At 33.8% G+C, this 22,448-nt stretch overlaps 1 protein-coding gene across 1 annotated transcript in view; it reads left to right on the top strand.

Annotated features, from left to right (window-relative positions):
* LRP1B (low density lipoprotein receptor-related protein 1B) overlaps positions 1 to 22,448 on the top strand; it is a gene marked incomplete at its 5' end in the record, with an annotated part of 705,068 nt that overhangs the window by 86,337 nt on the left and 596,283 nt on the right. Inside the window, 3 exons of the mRNA XM_011984332.1 lie at positions 10,225 to 10,365; positions 15,407 to 15,532; positions 17,066 to 17,197. Of these exons, the coding sequence (XP_011839722.1) occupies positions 10,225 to 10,365; positions 15,407 to 15,532; positions 17,066 to 17,197 (399 nt within the window). The remainder of the gene's footprint in view (positions 1 to 10,224; positions 10,366 to 15,406; positions 15,533 to 17,065; positions 17,198 to 22,448) is intronic.

The raw sequence follows: 22,448 nt of genomic DNA, 5'->3' as shown, positions 1-22,448 counted from the left end.
AGACAGCTAATCATGGATGGCCTTTGTGCCATGCCTTTGGCAGGGGGAAGCCATTGGAGAGTTTTAAGCAGCAGAGGGCCATGCTCACATTTGCATTTTAGAATGATGGCTCCAGTGTTCCCTCAGCAATGGCAGTCAGGAGAATGAGAAGAGATGAGACCCTGAGCTAAGCAGTTTCTATGGGGAAGATGAGGAAGTAAAGCTGTCCTGAGACAATGAGGACAAATAGTTAAGTGGGCAGTTTAGATCAGGGTCTAGGAGAAGCAATGGAGGTGGGGAGGGAAGAAACGATGACTGTCTGGCCTTGCCTGTGATGACTGAGTGGGTACCATTCGCTGAGAAAAGTCTGCTGGGAAAGACGCACGACTGGGAAAAATAAATTTTATTTTGGTAATGTAAAGTTGTGGTGACTTTGTTGTATTTAGGTAGAAATGGCCTACTCTACAGTTAAATACATGAGGAGGATATTTAGGGATAACATTGAGATTTGGGAGCTGTTGGGGTGACATAGGGGATAGTTAGTGAAGTCGCAAGTGAGAACACTCCCCACCCTTCCCAAATTCCCAGGGTGCCTTTTGATATTGGTGATACTGATTTTGATATTCTAAAAAATATATTGATTTTTTAAAAGTTGTAGATATTATTTGACTTGATACTATGGAATCTCAAGATATGGCTGACCCTTCAACTTGCATTTTTCTTGAAGTTCTCTGATTTCCTGCTTCCATGTGGCAGCTTGCGCTCTAGATTTGCTGCTGTCCTGCTTCGGTCTCTAATCATTGTCACTCTGGAAGGTTCTCTTTTGCCTCTCTCTCAATTTCCTATATATCATATACTTTTTCCAGTTTACTCCTTTGATTTAGTGAAGTACAGCTTCCAGCAGCTTTCTGAGAAAGGTGTTTGTGAAGCAAATTTATCAAGACAATGCTGTCTTTTATGTTTACATTTCATTAACTGAGTATGGAAATCCAGATGGAAAATAATTTGGTATCAAATCTTTTCAGACATTCTCGTCTTCTCAATAATAAGTCGCAGTTGAGAAGTCCAGTGCTACCATACTATTATGTCTTTTGATCATTACTCTTTCACTCTAGAAACTTGTAGAATTTTTTTTTTCCCTTTATTCCGGCATTTCATGACAACATGTGTCTGTTTTGCTGGGAACTTATTTGGCAGTTTCAATCTAAAAACTGACGTCTTTCAATTCTGAAAAATAATGTCAGATTATTTTTTAAATGTTTCTTTTATTTGTTTTACAATAATCTCTTAAGGTCATATCACTTAGAGGGTGAACTTTCATTTTCTGTTTATTTCCTTCCTTAAAGAATATTTCCTTGAGGATTTTTTTCAACTTTAAACTTTCTATCAACATTTTAAATTCACCTGTACTCCTTTTAATTTCTCACAGTTCAAATTTTTTTTTAACCTTTTCTTCATTATAACCTCCTCTTGTTTCATGTATATCATTTCTGTAATCTCTCTGGGGATATTTATTTGTTTTCATTTTATTCTCTGTTGTTTTCTATTTTTGCAGCTGCTTCTGTTTCTTCTTTTTTTTTTTCTGTTTATTTAATTTCATTTCTTGCTCATGATGTAGTCATTCTTTAATTGTCTGGTGTTTCTGGGCTGTATCTTCGTCTTTCTAAAGATCATCAGAAATTCTGAGTTCAAGCAGCAGACCTTATGTAATGATAAACATCTTTAAAAATAGCTGCACCGAGCCTTTTGTGTATGTGTGTGAGGAAGCAGAATCCTCCAATTATCTCTTTCTTCAGAGCATCGGTCTAGACAGATTCCCCCAACGGGGGAAACTTTTTAACATCTCACATGGGGCATAGAAACCTGGATGTCAGCCTCCCCAAAAGTAGAGGTAGGTGTCTGAGGTCTAATTTACCAGTTAGGTCTGCGGTTCTTAACCCTATTTGCACATGATAGTGGGAAATTTGAAAAAGTCTCATGTTCATGACATAGGCCAAAACAATTCAGTGACAATCTCTAGGGGTGGCACCCAGACATTTTTAAAAAGGTCTTCCAGCTGATGCTAATGTTTGTCTCAGGTGAAGACCTACCCGGCCAGCAGCACATCTGCATCACCTGAGAACTTTTCATAAATGTAAAATTTTGGGCCCCACCCTTGAACTACCGAATCATACAGTCTGCAGTGGGACCCAGCAATCTATGATTTAAGTAGCGCTCCAGGTAATTCTAATTCAGGCTGAAATTTGAGAACTTCTAAAGTAGATTATCGCTTAATCCTTCTTCTCAGTGTCCTTTTCGGAAATCCTTTTGGGTGAATTTCTAATCTTTCACCAGACTTGAGGAAAGGCACTCCCTTGGCAGTGTACTCTGGGTTCTAACCATTTTTTTAATAGACTGAAGTGATCCTCCTATTTTCAATTGCATCTATCTCCCTATTTTTAGACATTTTAAGGCCCACAATTTCTAATCTAGTCTGAGCTTCTGCAGTACAAATTAACTTGCATCTGACCTCCTATTGCAGGTCTAGACTTTAATTTTATCGATTAAATCATGACCAATTATAATTTACTTTCAATCTACTTCTGTTTTTTATTGCCATAGGCTTCTCTCCTATTCTTCGTATGTGTAGCCTTATGAATTTTTCATTGTTTTCTTATAAATTTTGGTTTGCCAGGAGAGAGAAGAGATAAAATTGGCCAGATAAAATACAAGACACCCAGTTAAAATTTAATTCCAAATAAATAACAGATTTTTTTTTGGTATATCTTAATAAATTATTCTTCATTTATCTGAAATTCAAATGTAACTAGGCATATTTTCTATTTTAAACACGAAGGGCTGATTTTTGAGAAAAATCTAATTTTAAATCATGGATCTCAACAATTCTGGCATAGGGCAGTAAAAATACATATTCTGAATATTTCAAAAATAAGTTATTTTAATGATACATCTTAAGAGGTAAAGCGTTATCAAAATTTAATAATTATAATTCCAAAATACAATTGAAATATGTATTGCAACTGCCTTTAATTTGGGTTGAAACTTTAATTCAATTTATATTAATCAAGTTATGTTTGCACTGAGTAGTATAGTGTTGTTAGGTTCAATGGGAGACTATTTTACGAATAGGGAGGGCAATGTAGTGGAAAGAGCATTGAAATTCTAGTAATGCCGACTGGGAGTTAACCCCACACTCCTGCTGTGTGACCTTCAGGAAGGCCACCTTTCGCTTTTCCATTTGCTTATTTTTAACAGAGTGTGTGTTAACACATCATATTGCTTTTATGACAATGAAATAAGACAATTGTATTTACTGAATTTGGAGACTTGCAAAGGGCCTAGAACTTAGTAAGTGCTTGGTAAATATCATTTTCCTTCTTTTCTTTTTCTCTCTTTTGGAGAAGATTTTGGAGACTGTATGGTAGGGTCAATTTATATTTACGTTAATTATTAATATTAACATATTTAACATATGAATATTAAAATATTTCATTAATTCCTTTAATATCCCTGTTAGTGAATGTATTATTTTGCTAGGACTGCTATAACAAATTCCCACAGACTGGATGACTTAACAGAAGTTGATTTTCTAGTAGTTCTGGAGGAGAGAGGTCTGAGATCAAGGTGTTGTCAGGGCTAGATTCTTCTAAGGTCACTCTCCTTATTTGTAGATGACTGTCTTCTCCCTGTGGTTTCACGTGGCCTTTCCTCAGTGTATATCTGTGTCCCAATGTCCTCTTCCTATAAGAAAACCAGTCACACTGGATTAAGGTCCATCCTAATGGGGCCTCATTTAAACTTAATTATTAAATACTTCTTTGAAGACTCTCTCTCTGAATACAGTCTCAGTCTGAAGTCCTGGGACTTAAGAATTCAGCATATAAATTTTGGGTGGGAGTTACAATTTAGCCCCTAACCATAAAGTAGATTTACTCATTATTACTTATACACAGCTTAACCCCTACCCTATATTAGCTCCTTGCTTCTGTACAGCTTAAGCAAGCAGTGTTTGAGTTTCAATAATTTCTGAAGATTGTAACATCTTCATGTCAATAACAGTGTGAAACAATAACAACAAAAAATGTGAGATGAACAGATGTGATTCCAAGTAATAATTATGCAGTCAAAAACAAAGTTCAAAAGAATGCAAAACACTGTGAAGAATATAAAGAATTACAAGACAGGATCCTTGTTCTCAAGAGCTTTCATCCCTGGATAAGGAGTCAAAATTAGTACAAGTGAAACAATAAGGAAAAGCAACCATTAAATATAAAATCATGTGAATCTGTCTGTAGAGGAGCCTTAGAATGAGGGAGAAGGATGCATCAGTGTGGGCTATGCTAGTGTGAAATACTTAGGATGTGGTTATACTCGTGCACCAAAAGGTGGATATAGTGGAGTTATGTGCAGACACATGTATGGAAACCATCATAAATAAAAATTGAACCATGACTATTTCCTTCAAGCGCTAATAGCAGTCTTCACTTATTTCTTTTCTATTTGGTTATTTATGTATGTCTGTCTCTGTTACTAGAATATTAGGTCTATAATGGCAGAGATCTTACTACTCTTGTCTCCTGTCATTTTTCCATCATCTGGAATCATACTTTACAAATAATAGATGCTCAACATTAATTGAATCAATGGATTAATGAATATTGTAAGATGATAAGACTGGAATTGGAAAGGAGTCTCAGTAGGTGGAATAAATTTGATTTGTAGGGCTTTAAAAATCTGATAGAGAATTTAAAATTTGAAGCTGTATATAATGAGGAGGCTTTGAAGAATCTTAAGCAAGAATTATGCCTGATGAAAGATAAGTTTTAGATGACTGTAACAACCTGGAATAATTTTTCCAGGACAATTGGGGTCTTAGATTGACACTGGTCATTCTTGAGATGCCTGTTGTCTGAGTCCTAATGGTCCTTGATGAGCACAAGCTTCTTTGGTCATGGTCTTCAAGGCCGTGGTTCTTTGTAGTCTGCTCCTTTACCCATTTATTTACCGACTCTGTACCATGCCATCAGAATCCAACTGATCATGCTCAGAAACTTTATGTGTGAACGGAGGGTGGTTTTGTGCTACTCTTAGAAGCCCTACCCACCCAAAACTATGATCCAGAACTGGGTTTCATAGACATCTGTATTGCCTAGGGAGCCAAAAAAGGGTGAGTCTGGCATTTTACATGTTGCCTGTGGAAATTAGTTTTCTCCAGGGCCACAAGGTAGGGTAAACAACCACAGTGTCTGCCACAGTTTGGCTACCTTCTGGTGGTCAAGGAAGACAGATTTTTTTAAAAGTCTTGTTTCTAGTCTCCTCTAGCAATAAAAATAATGCAATCAGAAACAATTTTTTTTTTATTATCTTGCCATAGAGATGTGTTCAAATGTTCAGTTTTAAATGAATATAACCAAAGCCCATAATAAATTACTTAGCTGACTGAATGTGATAATTTGCAGAGAGAAACATCTTGGAGAATCATCTACCCCCATAGCTCTCTTTAGCTTTAATGTATGTAGTTTCTGTTCAAGACACATTGGGTCTGAGTGGGTGAGTAAGGAGGGAATGTCTTCATTTCCCTAACATTCAGTTAGGGGTGGTCCAAATAAAAACACCCCTGTGCTTCAGTGTTGTAGTCTTAGCCTCACTCAATCACCCATGTCCCCATGGTGAGGGGCTTTGGCCTAGGAGACAGAAATGGAACACATTTTGATTTGGACTTTAACTATGGCCTTTTTCTTTAGTTAGACAGCCAGCCCAGTAGGCCCTCAATTCTGCACTTCAGGTAAATTCCTGTTGTTATTTTTTTAATTTTGTCCATAATTTATGCTTTAATATATTTATAAATTTTATTTCTGAAGTAATATACACATAATAACAGAAAAAATAATACAGAGGAAATTCTTATCAATTATCAATAGCAATGTGTCCTACTCTAATCTTTCTAAACCCACTCCTACTTCTCAGGGACAAATCTCTTATAGCTGTCTATTATTAGTTGTAGTTGTACTACTTTCTTTCCTTGCTTCCTCCCTTTCTGTTTTCATTTCTTTCTTTCTTCTTCCTTCCTTTTTTTCTTTCTCTTTTCCTGGAGTTCCTACTCCCAGAGTCTTCTATTCTTATGATCCAATATAGACAGCTTTTTATGTTTGCCTCATAGCATTTATTCTGGGGCTTTCCTTTGCCATCTGGCTTTGTTAAGTTTCCTGTTTTTTAGACTCCTTCTCATTATCTTGACTTATTTTCTCATTTTGTTCCAGCTTAACTTTCAGTTTCTGTTTAAGAAAGAGTTCATGGGAGGTAAATTTATGATATTTGTCTCCCCTCTGCACTGCTACACACACACACACACACACTCACAGAGAGACAAACACACACACACTCTTTTTTTTTTTTTTTTTTTGAGATGGAGTCTCGCTCTGTTACCTGGGCTGGAGTGCAGTGGCACGATCTCGGCTCACTGCAACCTCTGACTCCTGGGTTCAAGCGATTCTCCTGACTCAGCCTCCTGAGTAGCTGGGATTATAGGCGTACATAACCACGCCCAAATAATTTCTGTATTTTTCGTAGAGACAGGATTTCACCATGTTGGTCAGGCTGGTCTTGAACTCCTGACCTTGTGATCCACCCGCTTTGGCCTCCCAAAGTGCTGGGATTACAGGCGTGAGCCACCATGCCCAGCCACACTTCTTACGCTTAATTAATAGTTTACTATACAGTTCTACCTAGATTGTAATTTCCCCTAAGAATTTCCCAGGCATTGCTTCAATGTTTTCTTGTTTCTAGCAATGGTGAAGAGAAGTCTAGTATGATAGTTAGCAAAGAAGGACTGGGTAATCCTTTATAAGTGACTTACCTTTTTCTTATCTCCAAACTTTTAAAAAAGATTTTTCTTTTTAAGCACAGTGTTCTGAAATGTTACATGCATATATTCATTTTTTCTATTCTTTTTGCTGGTGAATCACTTGAAACTGTCATCCTCAAACTTTTTGGTTGCAGGACCATTTTATAGTCTTAAAAATTATTGAGATCCCTAAGAGCTTTTTTAGATTTGGGTTATACATAACAATATTAGATATTAAACCTGATAAAATTTTAAAAAAATATTTATTATAAATTCACTTAAACATTACAAAATAAACATTAAGGTTTGTATGTTATATTTTTAATGTTAATAATTATATTTTCTTAAAACAATTAGGAGAGTGACAATGGTCTACATTTTGCAAATTTTCTGAATATCTTAATATAATATAGCTGAATTTTCATATCTGCTTCAGGAGATGTTGTGTGGGTTCATATATATGCCATTAGAATAGAGAGGATTATTTTAAAAGCTTTTTCAGATCGTGAACATTCTTCTTTTAAAACTACACCAAAACTCAACAAATGTTACTTTCTTAAAGGTGAATAGCAAAGAGCATATCATTAAATTTTTATTTCCTCTCGTATATAATTTATTGGACTAGTTTTCACTACAAATTAATCATTTACTATGCATGATTTTGACTTTGCTTGTGGTGTTCACTTGAAAAACATTGCTTCCTTCAGTTATGTATATCTTCCCAGTGTAGACATATTTCATTGTACCATATCAAAAAAAATACATTCATGAATATTGCCAGAAATCTCATTAGAAAAATTTTTAGGTATTAGGAAACTGTCAAACTTACGGTATTGATAGAAGTTTCCCAACACTCTAATCTTCATTTGAAAGCTTTAATTTTATCATTGAAAATAAATTATCTCAGTTTTCTTATATGACAGTTTTTTATATTTCATTCATTTTTGAGTAAACATCTTTTCAATATTTAACTCTGAATAACCATAGTCTGTCAGTCATTCTTCAAAGATAAAATGATGTTCTATGAAAAAAGTAGCTAATTCTTTTTGCAGCTCAAGCAATCTCATAAGACATTCCCTCCAGGCAATTATATGTTGGTATGCAGCAGAAGGGTCTTACACACTTTTCATTTTATGACACAATATTCAAATGTCATGTCCTAGCTTTAATAAAATTAATACTTTTTATTGATCAATTAAGGTAACTTTTAAATAAAACTGGCATTTTTTTTTTTTTTTTCCCCTGTGAGTGTATGGCAATAGTGAATTCAGTGATTCCTAGTACAGTTTAATGCTACTGGCTACTGGGTTTTTAAAACAAATATTCTACTTTTTTTTTTTTTCCCCCTATTATTTTCTGAGGTTTCTTTGGTCTTTTTTCTCTATATTTTGGAAGGTTGCCTCCACCATATTTTCTGATGATTCTATTGAAAAATACTTCTTAGTAGATTTTTTAATCTCTAAAGACTCTTCTTTTGTAATTGCTCATTTTTTACAGCATCTTTTATCTTCTTGAGTGGCGTATGTACTAGAATCTCTTGCGTATGTTAATCAGATATTAGGTAATTTTAAAAAATAAGATTTTTTCTAAATTATTATTTGTGCAACTATGTTTATCTTAGTGTTTATTTTTCATTGTGCTAGTTTTTCCCATTGAGCTGGAGAGCCTTGATTTCCTATGATGTTTAACAAAGAAGGACTGTGTATCTTTCATGGATGTCTTTTACCTTTATGAGAGTAGAAGTCTTTTCACTTGGTATCTTCCTTGAGAGGAGCTCTGCAAGGCATTGGATACCGTAACTTGCAAGTTTATTTTGGGAGGGACCTGGGGGTCAGGATTTGATTCCCGTGAATGCCAGAATGAAGAGAACTGTGTTGCATGGCACCAGCTTTAATATTCAAAACCTCTTCACTGAATATCTTACTACAGAGCTCTGGCTACTTATTTGAGACATTTTATCCGCTGTCAGCCCTCTGTGAACTAAGGGCAAAGAGCTAAGGAGATGGAGGTAGCATTACATATAAAAATATCTTTATTTCATTGCCCAAATAGAGTTAAATAACCTTATTTCAACTTCTAGGTAGAAATTGATTTGTAGTCTCAATTTGTGGCTATTAATTCTTTTCTTATTGATAAGTCTACATCATTCAAATCCTTTTACATTATAACTTCATTTTAAATTCCCGCATTGCCTTAAATATTTTCAATGTTCTCATGGAGTCTTGGAAAGAACACACGTTTTGCAGATAGGGAGACCAAGTATGTAACTTTGATTAAGTTACTTAATCTTCATAGAGTCTCAGATTCTTTATAAAATGGAACGATAATAGTATCCTTACAGTTTTGCTTTCACAATTTGAAATAATACAATATGAGGGGGAGAGCTCTATTTTTTTTTTTTTAATCCGTGGCACACTGTAGATTATCTGATATCAAATGAGCATTCAGTAGGTGGTAACTATAAATTAATACAGTTTTGGAGAAAGGGTCACTAGGAGAAATAGAGAAGGTTAAAAATTGTGAAGAGACCAGTAACGGAGAGCACAGATGATTAAAAGCTTACACACTTTTGGCCGGCCGCAGTGGCCCACGCTTGTAATTCCAGCACTTTAGGAGGCCGAGGCGGGCGGATCACAAGGTCAGGAGATTGAGACCATCCTGGCTAACACAGTGAAACCCCGTCGCTACTAAAAATACAAAAAATTAGCCAGGCGCGGTGGCGGGCGCCTGTAGTCCCAGCTACTGGGGAGGCTGAGGCAGGAGAATGGCGTGAACCCACGAGGCGGAGCTTGCAGTGAGCTGAGATCTCGCCACTGCACTCCAGCCTGGGCGACAGAGCGAGACCCCATCTCAAAATAAATAAATAAATAAATAAATAAATAAATAAATAAATAAATAAATAAATAAAATAATAAAATATATAAACTTACACAGTTTTAATAAATAGAAGGTTGGAGAACAATGTATATTTTATAATTGTTGTTTAGCTATTTTGTTAGATTTTGCCATTATTTACAAATACGTATAGTACAAAACTACATGATCATGTTTAAGTATGTAAATAATAAAAGCTGATTTTATATTAATTTTAAATATGTTTTTGTTTATATCTTTATACTTACATATTATGTAAAATGTAATATAAAAATATTATATATTCTTTTCTAAGGAAAAAAAGTTAAATTGAAAAATCTAACTGTAGAGGAGGAGGAAAGTTTGAACAATAAAACGTCACTGGGAGCTGCATTTTTAAATGTAACAGTGATTTTACTGTTACCCTTAGAAACAGAGTTTGGAAATATAACAAAAGAAATCAGAAAGTATTATAGTTTACTAACTATTTATTATTATTTAATAAGAAAATTATACTTTCCTTTAAATAATATCTTTTCTTTTACTAGATAAGAAACTGTGGTGGGCAGACCAAAACTTAGCTCAGCTGGGAACCTGCAGCAAAAGAGACGGAAGAAACCCCACCATCCTACGAAATAAAACATCCGGGGTAGTTCATATGAAAGTATATGATAAAGAAGCACAGCAAGGTAAGTCACACTAGTGAATTTGTGCCAGGTTTTGAATACATAATGTGCTCTTTTTCATACTAGCTCCTCAATTCAACAATAGAAAGTTTCTATTCTTGCTTCTAATAAAAAAGAAAAAAGGAAAATGTTGCTTACTACTATAGGAGAAATGCCTTTAACATAGGTGCATAATGAGCTTTGAAAGCATTAGCAAACCTGCCTTAGGAGTCTTAATTTGTCAGGTCTTCAAAGAGGTCTTATCCTGTTCTTGACTAAAAAAATACAAGAATAAGAAAATATAACTGGGCAAAATATATACAATGTATATTTAAGCCCAGAATCTGAATGAACTAGGGGCCTTCAAATGGACTACATCAACAAAAGAATTCCATATCCAAAAGCACTGCATTGTTTGGCTCTAAGCGTTCTGCATTTTTGTTTTTGCTTCTCCAAATTGTGTGCAGTGAAATGGAGTGAGAGAAATAACAGATGGTTTACATAGGTAGACTTGTCACACTGCCCAAGTGGCAATTGGATTAGAGCTGGCAGCCAGTACAGCCCCACATCTGCTAGTCCTTTCTTACTTTTTGCTTCATAATCCATGACATTAGCAGAATTCTCTTTCTTAAAACAACAACAACAACAACCCCCGCCCCCAAAAAATGTGCTCTACTTTCATACATTATTCTCTTCTATGAAAATCCTTAGCTTCACATACTTTTCTTAGGAAAAATTTTCCAGAATGATTTTGAACGCTAAGAAAGGGATTTTCATCTGAAGGATTTGGGGTATGTCGACCAAAGCAGAGAAGAGTAGGGGAAAAATAGAAAACCAAGGAGACTGCTATTTCTGAAGATAGGTGATGACCATCAAGCAAGCAGAATTTATTGGACATACCAATTGAGAGCGCTGTCTGCACATCAGGAGATAAAATAGAGATCAGATTAGGGTTTGCCTTCCCTGTGCAGGCAATGGATCACATTGGTTTTGGAATCTTTACTTGCCCCAGGCAGAAGAAAACATATTACTTATTCATAAAAATTAATAACTTTAGAAGAAAAAATTGCTTTAAACATTTATCTAAAGTATTTGTTGGGTTCCTTTCATTGTTGAGAATTTATGAACGTTTGTCAATTCATATATACAGAATGTACTTGCACCCAAGAGAATGAATATACATACATATACATACATGTATAACCTGAGAATGTGTATTATACCCAAACGGTTAGCTATGTGTTCTCTGAATTTTTGGGGTCATGTCCACAACAATAAACAAGGATATTTTTCACTAGCAATTCAGTAATGAAATTTTTCTGTATCAAAATAATAATTATACTGACATTCAAGTCATGGGAAATAGATTATGTAATTGAGAATAAAATACTGCTACTCAGTAAATAAAACATCGAGGCATTTTCTCAGATCTCCATAGAATATAATTATGTGTAAAAACTCACAGTACTATTGTAAATCTTAGTGCATAACACATATATATGAGACTGTATCTGAAAACATAACATTAGAAAATATGAGAGAGAGGGGGAGGGTATGCAAGAGAGTGAGAGAGAGAGAATTTCCAAACAAAGTATTTTTAAAAAATTACCCACTTTTCCAAACTGTGAACAAGCATATGCTTTGTTTTAAGCTGTAAATTAATATGTCAAATTTTCTAGATATAATTCCAATGAAGTTTGTAGGGGGAAACATTTAGTATATGATTCTCAGCGTACTTTACCCTTGTTAACAAGATTTTCCTCATCTTTTAAAGATTTGATTCTATAGGTATAATTGGGTGTTCTATGCTCTATGAAAGTATTGCCAAATGAACAAGGACCTCTAGCACTTAGAAATCAATGGTATAATATAAATAAAGTTAAAATTTAAGCAGTGAAAATACCATTTCTACTAGAATATGCTGATAAAGGCATCTGTATTAAAGACAATCCCATTAACAGAATTACTGCGGGTAGCGTAAAAGCTTCATTAGTATGAAATATGACCAATTTAGGACTCTTTAAGGTGTTAACATTACTACCTATTTGGATTTCAAAGTACAATTAGTGACTTAATATATCATTTTTGACAAAGATCACTGGAGAATTGAGACTTCTTGTTAGTCAAGTGTACTTTTTAGCTCCACTAGAGATTTGGAGCATGAGGTTTCAACATCCATATCATTATAAATTATTAAGCCAAGCTGGTATTTATAATTTGATAGATAACAAAAATTTAAAAATAAAACATAAATTTGTTACATAAATTATTACTTTTTAATTTTACTATATTTTTCTACTTTAAATTTAACAGAAAAAGACCCTTATTGTAAATAATAATTCATTTCATTATTTTTTACTTTTTCTCTGCTTCACTATTAATTTCCTCTTAGAGACTAAACAAAGGATACAGGAAATGTATATGGTTAGTGTTTAACATTAATTGTTGAAATATATTTTATTGTTTATCAAAAATATAATTATCTCTATATATATCTGAATATTTATCTGAACTATTAAATATAATACTTATATATGGCTATTTTTGTAATTATATTAAAATATACAGCCCCAGACCCAGAAAGTCCTTTTTTTTCACGTATTTTTGCTATTATCAAGGCTATATAACCCCTCACATTCTTTTATTTATTTCTCTATTTTTTGAGATGGAGTCTCACTCTGTCACCCAGGCTGGTGTGCAGTGGCACCATGCTGGCTCACTGTAACTTTCATCTCCTGGGTTCAAGCAATTCTCCTGCCTCAGCCCCCTGAGTAGCTGGGATTACAAGTGCCCACTACCATGCCCGGCTAATTGTTTTTGGATTATTTTAGCAGAGACAGGGTTTCACCATGTTGGCCAGGCTGGTCTGGAACTCTTGACCCCAGGTGATCTGCCCACCTCAGCCTCTCAAAATATTGGAATTACAGGCTTGAGCCACTGTGCCAGGCCACATTCTCTTATTTTTAGAAGTTCATTGTCTTTCCTAACTTATTTTTCTTTACTTGTTTTTTTTTTTTTTTAAGACAGAATCTCATTCTGTCACCCAGGCTGCAGTGCAGTGATATAATCTCTGCAACCTCTGCCTCCAGGGTTCCACTATTCTCATGCCTCAGCCTCCCGAGTAGCTGATACAGGCGTAGCCACCATGCCCGGCCAAGTTTTGCTTTTTTAGTAGAGATGGAGTTTCAAGACAGGCTTGTCTCAGAACTCCTGGCCTCAAGTGATCTGCCCACCTTGACCTCCCAAAGTGCTGAGATGACAGGCATGAGTCACTGTGCCTAGCTTCTTCAATTCCCTTATTTTTCTTTCTCTCCAAATGTTGTCCTTCACGCTTTATAGTTAAGTATCATCTGCCGATCTCTCCCCAGCCTTTCAGTGTTGGTAGTTGAAATACATCTGCATCTAAATACATCTCTCTAAAAGATTGGCATTACATGAATATACCTATGATTTCTACAAAATGAAATATGGAGATTGTCAATATAGAATTATAAATCTAGCCTGGGGGCAGTGACCCATGCCTGTAAAACCAGCACTTTGGGAGGCCCAGGTGGGCAGATCACTGGAGGTCAGGAGTTCAAGACGGGCCTGGCCAACATGGTGAAACTCCGTCTCCCCTAAAAACACAAAAATTAGCCAGGCGTATTGGCTGGTGCCTATAATCCCAGCTACTCGGGAGGCTGAGGCAGGAGAATTGCTTGAACCCAGGGAGCAGAGGTTGCGATGAGCCAAGATTGCACTGCTGCACTTCAGCCTGGGCAACAGAGTGAGACTGTCTCAAAAAAAAAGAAAAAAATCTATAAATATAATTGTTTTGTTATTTGATAAATTAGAGAAATGAAATTTCATCTTAATGTTATACGTCAGTTTGGAAAAAATGTGGAGTGAATCAGTTATTTTTTATTAGTTTATATAGGATAAATGTAATCATTTCAAAAGTTCAGGGCCATTATGTGACCCTACATAAAATGGAGTTCATCAATGGCCGAACTGGCAGATACAGGACATGAGCAGCGAATGTGGTAGATCTCCTGATGAGAAATCTCCCAAGTTGAGAGTATTTCACACTTCAAAAATGACAGCCCTCATGACAGGTTCGATTGAACAATTAAATCCCATCAGACTATATTGAATTCAGAAGGAGAGAAATAATGAGCTGCATTGGTATTTTGAAATTTCCACAGAGAACTATTGATATAGAGCTTTCATCATGCTTTGTAATTCTCACTGGATTTATTGTACTTCATATCAGTGCTTGAACATCCAGTAAATGGCATTGCATGCTCTAGAATAATAAAAAAGCTGTAAAAATGGGATATTTAATGAACTTTCTTGGTAAGATTGTAAATTACTTAACTTCACACTACCAGCATTAATTAGCACATTGACCTAGTAAATTCAGTGGATCATCTTCAGCAGGGATTCTAGAATGCCTACCTGTGATTACCTGGCTAATATTTGTCATTGGTACTATACAGAAATAAGAGGAATTAACATGCCAATTAATTAGATGACTCTTATGGTTGTGTTTTTCATACATTTTGGGAGAACTATGTTTCTATGAATGAGAAAATTTATTTCCTTGCTTTTAAAAATTAATTGAATACATATAAACATACATACCTCCTTTCTCTTAGATGCATAATCTTTGAGTGGTTAGTAATAATTTAACAGCTATTTATATGACACATTCGGATGAAATATTCTTGCAAAGGAAGTAATTGTAGAGTTGAAGTGAAATTTAAAAATCAAAAGAGAAAAAGATTCTGGTTTGTCTGATCTTAAAATATTACAAAGGTCTGTGAAAATATTTATGACAAATCAATTTCTTTTTGCTTTTCTGTAACTATTAATCTTCTGATGTATCTCTGTTGACTTTTTTGAAAGGGCAAATTCTCATAATTTGCTACTTTAAATTATTCAAGAAAATAAAATGTAATCCTAACCAATATGAAACAGCTGCATTTCAAAATCAATAACATACATATTTGTTAAATTATTGATATTAAAACTTTATTTTTTAAAATTTCATTAAAGGAATGTGTTTTGTTTTCATTCTATGCAGGCAGCAATTCTTGCCAACTAAACAATGGTGGATGCTCTCAACTTTGTTTACCCACATCTGAAACTACAAGGACGTGTATGTGCACAGTGGGATATTATCTCCAAAAGAACCGCATGTCATGTCAAGGTATGAGTTCATGGAAAACCTTACCTCTGGTTCATTTACTTCATTAGTCGTTACATACCATGCAGACTTTAGGCACCAAAGTCAGTTAAACATTAGAAAAAATATTAACCAGTTATTAGGAAATGGTATACTGTTTAGTCTCATATGTGTAAGATTTTAATATTTGAAAGATTTAAAATATTGTTCTGCCTTATAAGACATTCTAATTTTTTAGTTATTTTTAACAACTGCAGTTTATTATCAAACCTTTAACCAAATCTAGTAGAAGCTACCTTCAACCTGAATAGGCAAAAGTTATAGTGAAAAGCAGTGCTTGATTGGCTGGAATTAATGTAGAATTTGAACTAAATAATGTTTACTTTAGACTATATTAGAGAAAGCACTAGAGAGAACGTGAGGTCTCAGGTTTGCATAACTGAGGGAGAAAAGCACTGTAAGAGAATTGGTACCTAAGAAATCTTGTTTTGCAGTCTCTACTTCTATTAGTCCCAAAGAACTTTGTTTCTAGGATGATCTTTTATATCTAATGATCATCACTTAATTTTATCTTTAAAAATGTTCCAATCTTATTTGAGAAATATATATGTATATTAATATTATCATTTATTTTATTTTAAATCCAATATTTATATGATACGTATTACATACATGGCTCTGTTCTAAGTACCTTAAACATATTAATTCACTTAATCATCATAGCCTCATGAGGTAGGTCTCTTATTCAGAAATGAGGAAACTGAGGTACAGAGAAATTAAGCAACTTAATCAGGTTACATGGATAGGAAGGAGCAGAAACAGATTAAATTCTAGGCATTCTAGTTTTAATAAGAAAAAATATATAAATATTTTCTAATATGTTGGCAAAATGCATAAGCTTTAGCGAGTGTACTTTTGGTAGTTAGCTTAATATTTATGTGCCTGTTTTAGGACAGGCTTCTGATGCTACAGAAGTGAGATATTAATAGCTAATTAAGCTATTGATGTATTCTTAGTATGACGAAGATTTATGAAGACTATCTTCATAAATTTCTTAATTTAAGAAATCTAAATGCCTATTAAAATATCAGTGATATAGTAATCTTAAATCAGGTTTATTATCATCTATAAGTAAAGAGATGTTTGGATTTTAAGGAAGAGGGAATAAATTTTGGTTGAGGGATGAGGTAGGCTTCCGCGAATAATCTAACTCAGTGCTTATGAAAGTGTGGGGCCCGTACCAGCATCGTCAGCACCAACTGGAGGATTTTTAGAAATTTAAATAATCAGGCTTCTGGGAGGGGGATGGTGCCCACTAATTCATTTTAATAAATTCCTATTTTAATAAATCTTATGCATAAACAAATTTGAGAACTACAAATCTACCTACCTTTCATTAGTCAGGAAGTGTAGTGCACAATAATTTTTAAAAAGGCTAGGAAATACATTTATTAACATAAATTAAGATTTTTAAAAATAATACAAATGAAATTATTTTTATTTTAAATATTCATCCTGGGCTTCCCTTCCCCTACTTATCTCTTGCCCTACATTTAGGTATAGAATCATTTCTTATGTACTCTGTTCATGAAGGAATCAGGGGAATACCTCTTGAACCAAGTGACAAAATGGATGCTTTGATGCCTATATCAGGAACTTCATTTGCCGTGGGAATAGATTTCCATGCAGGTAAATAGCTTTTTAGTCATAATTTATGCATAATGTATTCACCTGATTTATTAAACATGATGAGAATACAACATTTTCCTCTGTACTTTAACAGTCAAGGTGAGAAATAAGAAAGCAGCAAATAGATAAATTTTAAAGCCAATCATAAATTGTTCTAAATATGTAATGTCTGAAAAACAATCAAGTAAAATTGTCCGAAAAGTATAGCATTTGAATTGTAATTGCATTAACATATAATGATTGGCACTTGGTTGCTTACTTTTATTTCTCTCTCTTTTTTATTTTGATACTTTACTTTTATCTAGTTATAAATATAAAGACATATAAAGCATGTTGACCTATTATATACTAAAATATAATCTTATTTAAAATATAATCAGGATGTGATTTTCTATTGTAATACAAGCAGTGGCAAATGAAATCCAAATAATAGAAACAATTATACATGCTAAACCATTGAAAATTATTGTTGAATATAGTATGTATCATTTGGAGTCAGATTTTACTTTACCTTCTTATATTTTAGCAAACAGTGAAAGGAAGCAACAGGAAGCAAAGTGGACACTAACATTTTGCTGCGGCTAATATGAACAAATGATTGGGAATTAATGGTAGACACTGTTGAATTTGCTGAAGTAAACAAGTTTTTTGGTGCTAATTGCTAAATTCTGACATAGCATAAATATTTGGTATTCACATTAAAATTCAGATTTACTACCTTCCACTTGAGGACTTAAACTTATAAAAAGAAATGCTAAATCGTACGTTTCCTGAATTCACGTTTCAGTGTTGAACGTGTAAATGCATGTCTACAGTGTTTTTATCTGTGTAAAGACTTAATTTTATCTAATGTTAAAACACAAATAGCTATTTGATTTATAATCTTAAAAAAAAAAAAAGAATCTTTGTAATCTTGCCCCAGCATGTGGGCTTCTGGTAGTTGCTTATTTTCCCTCAGCTCTAACACATTTTGTTTAATCATGTATTAATAAAATTCTTGACTACAAGTTAGTGAATTACTGGGGATCTTCACAAATGGTTCAGAAAGGACTTTTCTTAAGCAGATTGTTTTGCACCAACTGTTTGGAATTGAAAATAGGCAAATTTTTAAAACCACCTTTACCAAAAGGAAATACAAAGAAGTGTAACACATTTTATTAAGCAACATGTTAATTTTGCTAAAATCTCAGTGTGATTTTTGATCAGACTTTAATCAAATCTCATTATTGGTGGAAGGCTAATTACCTCTGCAATGAATAATCTACCTTGTCTGTTAGGTACATGCATTTTATTCATTAGAATTTTATTGTATAGGATTTGTTAAGTGCAAAACTAAGAAAACTTGAACTTGTAAAAGATCTTATGCATACAGTACATTCATATATTTTTACTAGGTACATAATCCTTTGTTTCAGCTGGAGCATATATTCAATTATTTTGAATACTCCATAATGAGTTTTGTAAATATTTCATAAATTTCCATGAGGAAAAAATATTAATATAAGCAATTTGATCTAAATGTCCTGATAAGATCCTTAGTAAATCTTTCGCTTTTTAAGGGTAAATAGATCATTTGAATGAGTTAAATTCACTCTCCAAGGTTTATATTGGCCCTGAAATGGTTACGTTTAATATCATGTACCATGATGGAGGATATTTTTATTTTCAGAGAATAGGACTTTCTGTTTCAAAATGCCCAAAAATTGTTAATATCATAAACTTATTTCATGTCAAAGTGACTTTTCCTAAGGAGAAGTTACCTGTTTTAGTTAAAACTTTGTTCTATACATTTTGCCTACCATATTTTTATTTCCTGGAGAAAAATTATTTTCAGAAAAGCTATTTCTTCTTCTAAATGTAAAGGGATGCAAGCATATGGAATAGTCATGTAGGTAGAATGTTCAAGAATCTATTAAAATCCCTACTGTTACTCAGAATACAGCAGTGAAAAACTTTCTTTAAAACCAAAGAAGGTTAGAGATCTACAGGCCAGGGAAGCATAGTTGGAAGAAACCAGAGTTTAGCCACAGACAACCTGGGGTTCTAATGCCAGCTCAACCACTACTAGCTTTGAGACCTTGGGTAAGTTACCTAATTTTTCTGAGGCTCTGTTTCCTTACTTTTTTGGGGTGTGGGCATGTTTAGATCAAAGTAAGCAAATGTTTAACAAAGTACCTGATATACGTTGGTGCTCAGAGAATGGTAACAAAAGTATCAAATAAGTGAGAAGTAAAATATTGTAGAAATTATCATATTTTTAATATATATATATATATTTTTACAAAGATGCCCTGGAAGCTACATTTAAATTTCTAATTAGCTAGGATTTTGTTTTACTGTTTTCTCAACTAATATTATATATTCTATACAGTTATTTGAATAGAAAAATGGGTGTTTCTTCACTACTCTGGGGTGATAAACATAGGTTAAAAAAATCTCCCTGTTGAGAATAAACGTCATCATCATCATCATCATCAGTCTGCAGAGCTGATGCTTAAAGATTAGATATCAGCAACTATTTACAATATTAAATGTCAATCTAAGAGGCTGGCATCCAGTGCTTAGACTGAACTAACTGAAACACTAATGAAGGTCATGATGGTGGTGGTGCTCTCTGGAGCTTTCTAATGCCTTTTTTCATGACTTTTGTTACTTCCATCTGCTTTACAGTCTGATCCTTTATTAATTGTGTTTTATGAAAATATATTAGGATCAGAATAAGTGTCAGCAGCTTGATTTATATTATCTTTATAGTGATGATATACAAGCTCTGTGACTTCGTGGAGGGAAGTTACAGAGAGAGAGAAAGGAAAACCTGGATTGTTACTCAGAGAAAGAAAGAGAGAAAACAAACATTTTTTTGTTGTGCCAATCTCTACTTATTAAGATATATATATATATATTTTTTACTATGGCCTTCATATTTCACCTGACTATAGGTTCTTTCTCGATTCATTTCTTTTGCAGATATTTTATTCCCTCTTCTTCCCTTAATGACATTTACCCCATTTACCTCTACATTAGGATCAAAATGGAAAGGCACAGTTGCCCCTTATTCTAAACAAACAGCCCCAATCATACAAAGGAGATGCAGTGGAAGAGAATTATTTGCACAGTACAAGTATCGTAATTTAATAATACTATTTCATTACCATGATATTACACAATGAATGTATTGTCAAAACCTGTGCATTTCATAAGAATTAACAAATCTGAATCTTTCTGGGTTTGGTCGTAATAAATTAAAGCTTTCTGCAATGAACAAATTGTTTCTTCTATCAGATGAAGCAATTCTGGATACTCTCCACAGAAGTAAATAAGACACTGTGGCTAGATTTAAAATGTTCAAAGCATTTTTATCTCTTCACTGGAAAAGTCCCATTCCAGTGGAAAAAAAAAAAAATGAACTTTGAAAATCCTTGCCTGCTGAGTGATATTCCTCCTGATAAATGAATACTGCATTTGATGCTTTAACAGATATATTTTAGTTTGGAGAAAAGCCTTCAAAACAAAGCCCATTGCTCCACTTAGTTAAGTGATCTTCAGTAAGTAATGCTCTATTCAATTCAGTCCTCCCTCCCCTTGGACTACTTATGACTTTTCCTTAATAATGAAACGATAGGATGCTACTTGAAGAGGACATTCTACTCAGAGAATAATTATTCATCTGGAAAACTTCACACTTATATTCTTTTTTAATCTTTTATCTCTTTTATTCAAATTTAGGTCATCCAACTCAATGATGCAACAACTGTTGGTTACTATAATATCTACCAGGTTTAGAATTTCACATCTAAGTTGCTAGGGAAGATAAAGATAAACAGGGCCCAGCTGTAACGGCTCATACCTGTAACCCTAGCACTTTGGGAGACAGAGGTGGGAAGATCACTTGAGTCCAAGAGTTTGAGACTAGCCTGGGCAATATAGTGAGACCCTGTCTCTATTTAAAGAAAAAAATAAACACAGAATAAGGGTCATTATTTGGATGTCACTGTTTGGCACTCACTATAGGAAATATTTTAATATTTTTTTTCACCATCACATAGTGATCTGGCTGAGACAATAAAAACACTGAAGGAACATATCAGTATAGATTTATCTGAATCCACAGAATGTGTAACACCAAGAGTGAACCCTAATGTTAGCGATAGATGATAATATAAACTATGGATGTGTTGGCTTAAATTCACCTCTGGCAAATGTATCACTCTGGTGTGAGATGTTGATAGTGGGCAAGGCTGTTTGGGTATGGGGGAAGCAATATGTGGAAACTCTACTTTCTAATCAATTTTGCTGTGAACCTAGAACTCTAAAAATTAAAACCTATTTAAAAAACACTAAAGGAGTATATGTGGCAAAATATCATTGCCACATTTATATAGTGAATGTCATCTATTTATATGAAAGAATCCCTCCTTAATAGTCCCACAACATTCACATTTATCTTTGAAACATAGAACTAGAAGGAATATTTGACACCATTTGTAGCACTCCCTCATGACACAGGTAAGGAAACTGGAACCCAAAGAGATCAAGGGGCCATATACTAATGGAGTATACTACTCCCAGTTCTTTCCACTGTGCCATCTTGCATTTGTAACCACTGAAGCAAAAGTTTATTTCGACCATTGTTGGCATTACTTGATGATGCTACATTGCACTTCTGCAAATTTGTGCTAGTAGAAGATCGTGTATTATTTTGATTTATATACTGAATCATGCGATTTTTAAACCCATTTAATAATTGAAGCTAGTGACACTCAAATGAGTCTCTCTCTTTTTTTAGTTTCTATGCCTGGAAGCTTATAAAAAGAAACTATTTACAAAAGTTTTCTAGTAACCACTTTGTCACCAACCAAGGCCACAGAAGAATTATAGAAAGAATTCTTTTTATGTCAGTAGCAGCAATAGTTTAAGAAATACAATATTGTTGCTTTGGGACATTTTTGCAGTTTTATGAAAACCATTTTCTTGGCTACAAAGTGAATTTTTAGGGCTGTTTCAATTTCTTCTTGTGACAGTGAAACTAAAACTACTTTTTGTCATTTCAAACTTTCTTCAATAATATATTTTTTAATCATGTAAGCAGTTTGTATAGATTTGTAGGTAGTCAATTCAGTAAATCTTTCAAGATGTAATATCACAAGAAAATAAAAACTTATCAATACTACCTGAAATATAAATATCATAAACATGCATAACATAAGGCATTTTATGTTAAGTAAATTACTGGAAATATCTCACAGATCCT

This window comes from Mandrillus leucophaeus, unplaced genomic scaffold, assembly GCF_000951045.1.
Source record: "Mandrillus leucophaeus isolate KB7577 unplaced genomic scaffold, Mleu.le_1.0 Scaffold1061, whole genome shotgun sequence".
Taxonomy (NCBI): Eukaryota; Metazoa; Chordata; class Mammalia; order Primates; family Cercopithecidae; genus Mandrillus; species Mandrillus leucophaeus.
Note: the sequence above shows the minus strand (reverse complement) of the source record. Positions and strands in the feature narration are given on the sequence as shown.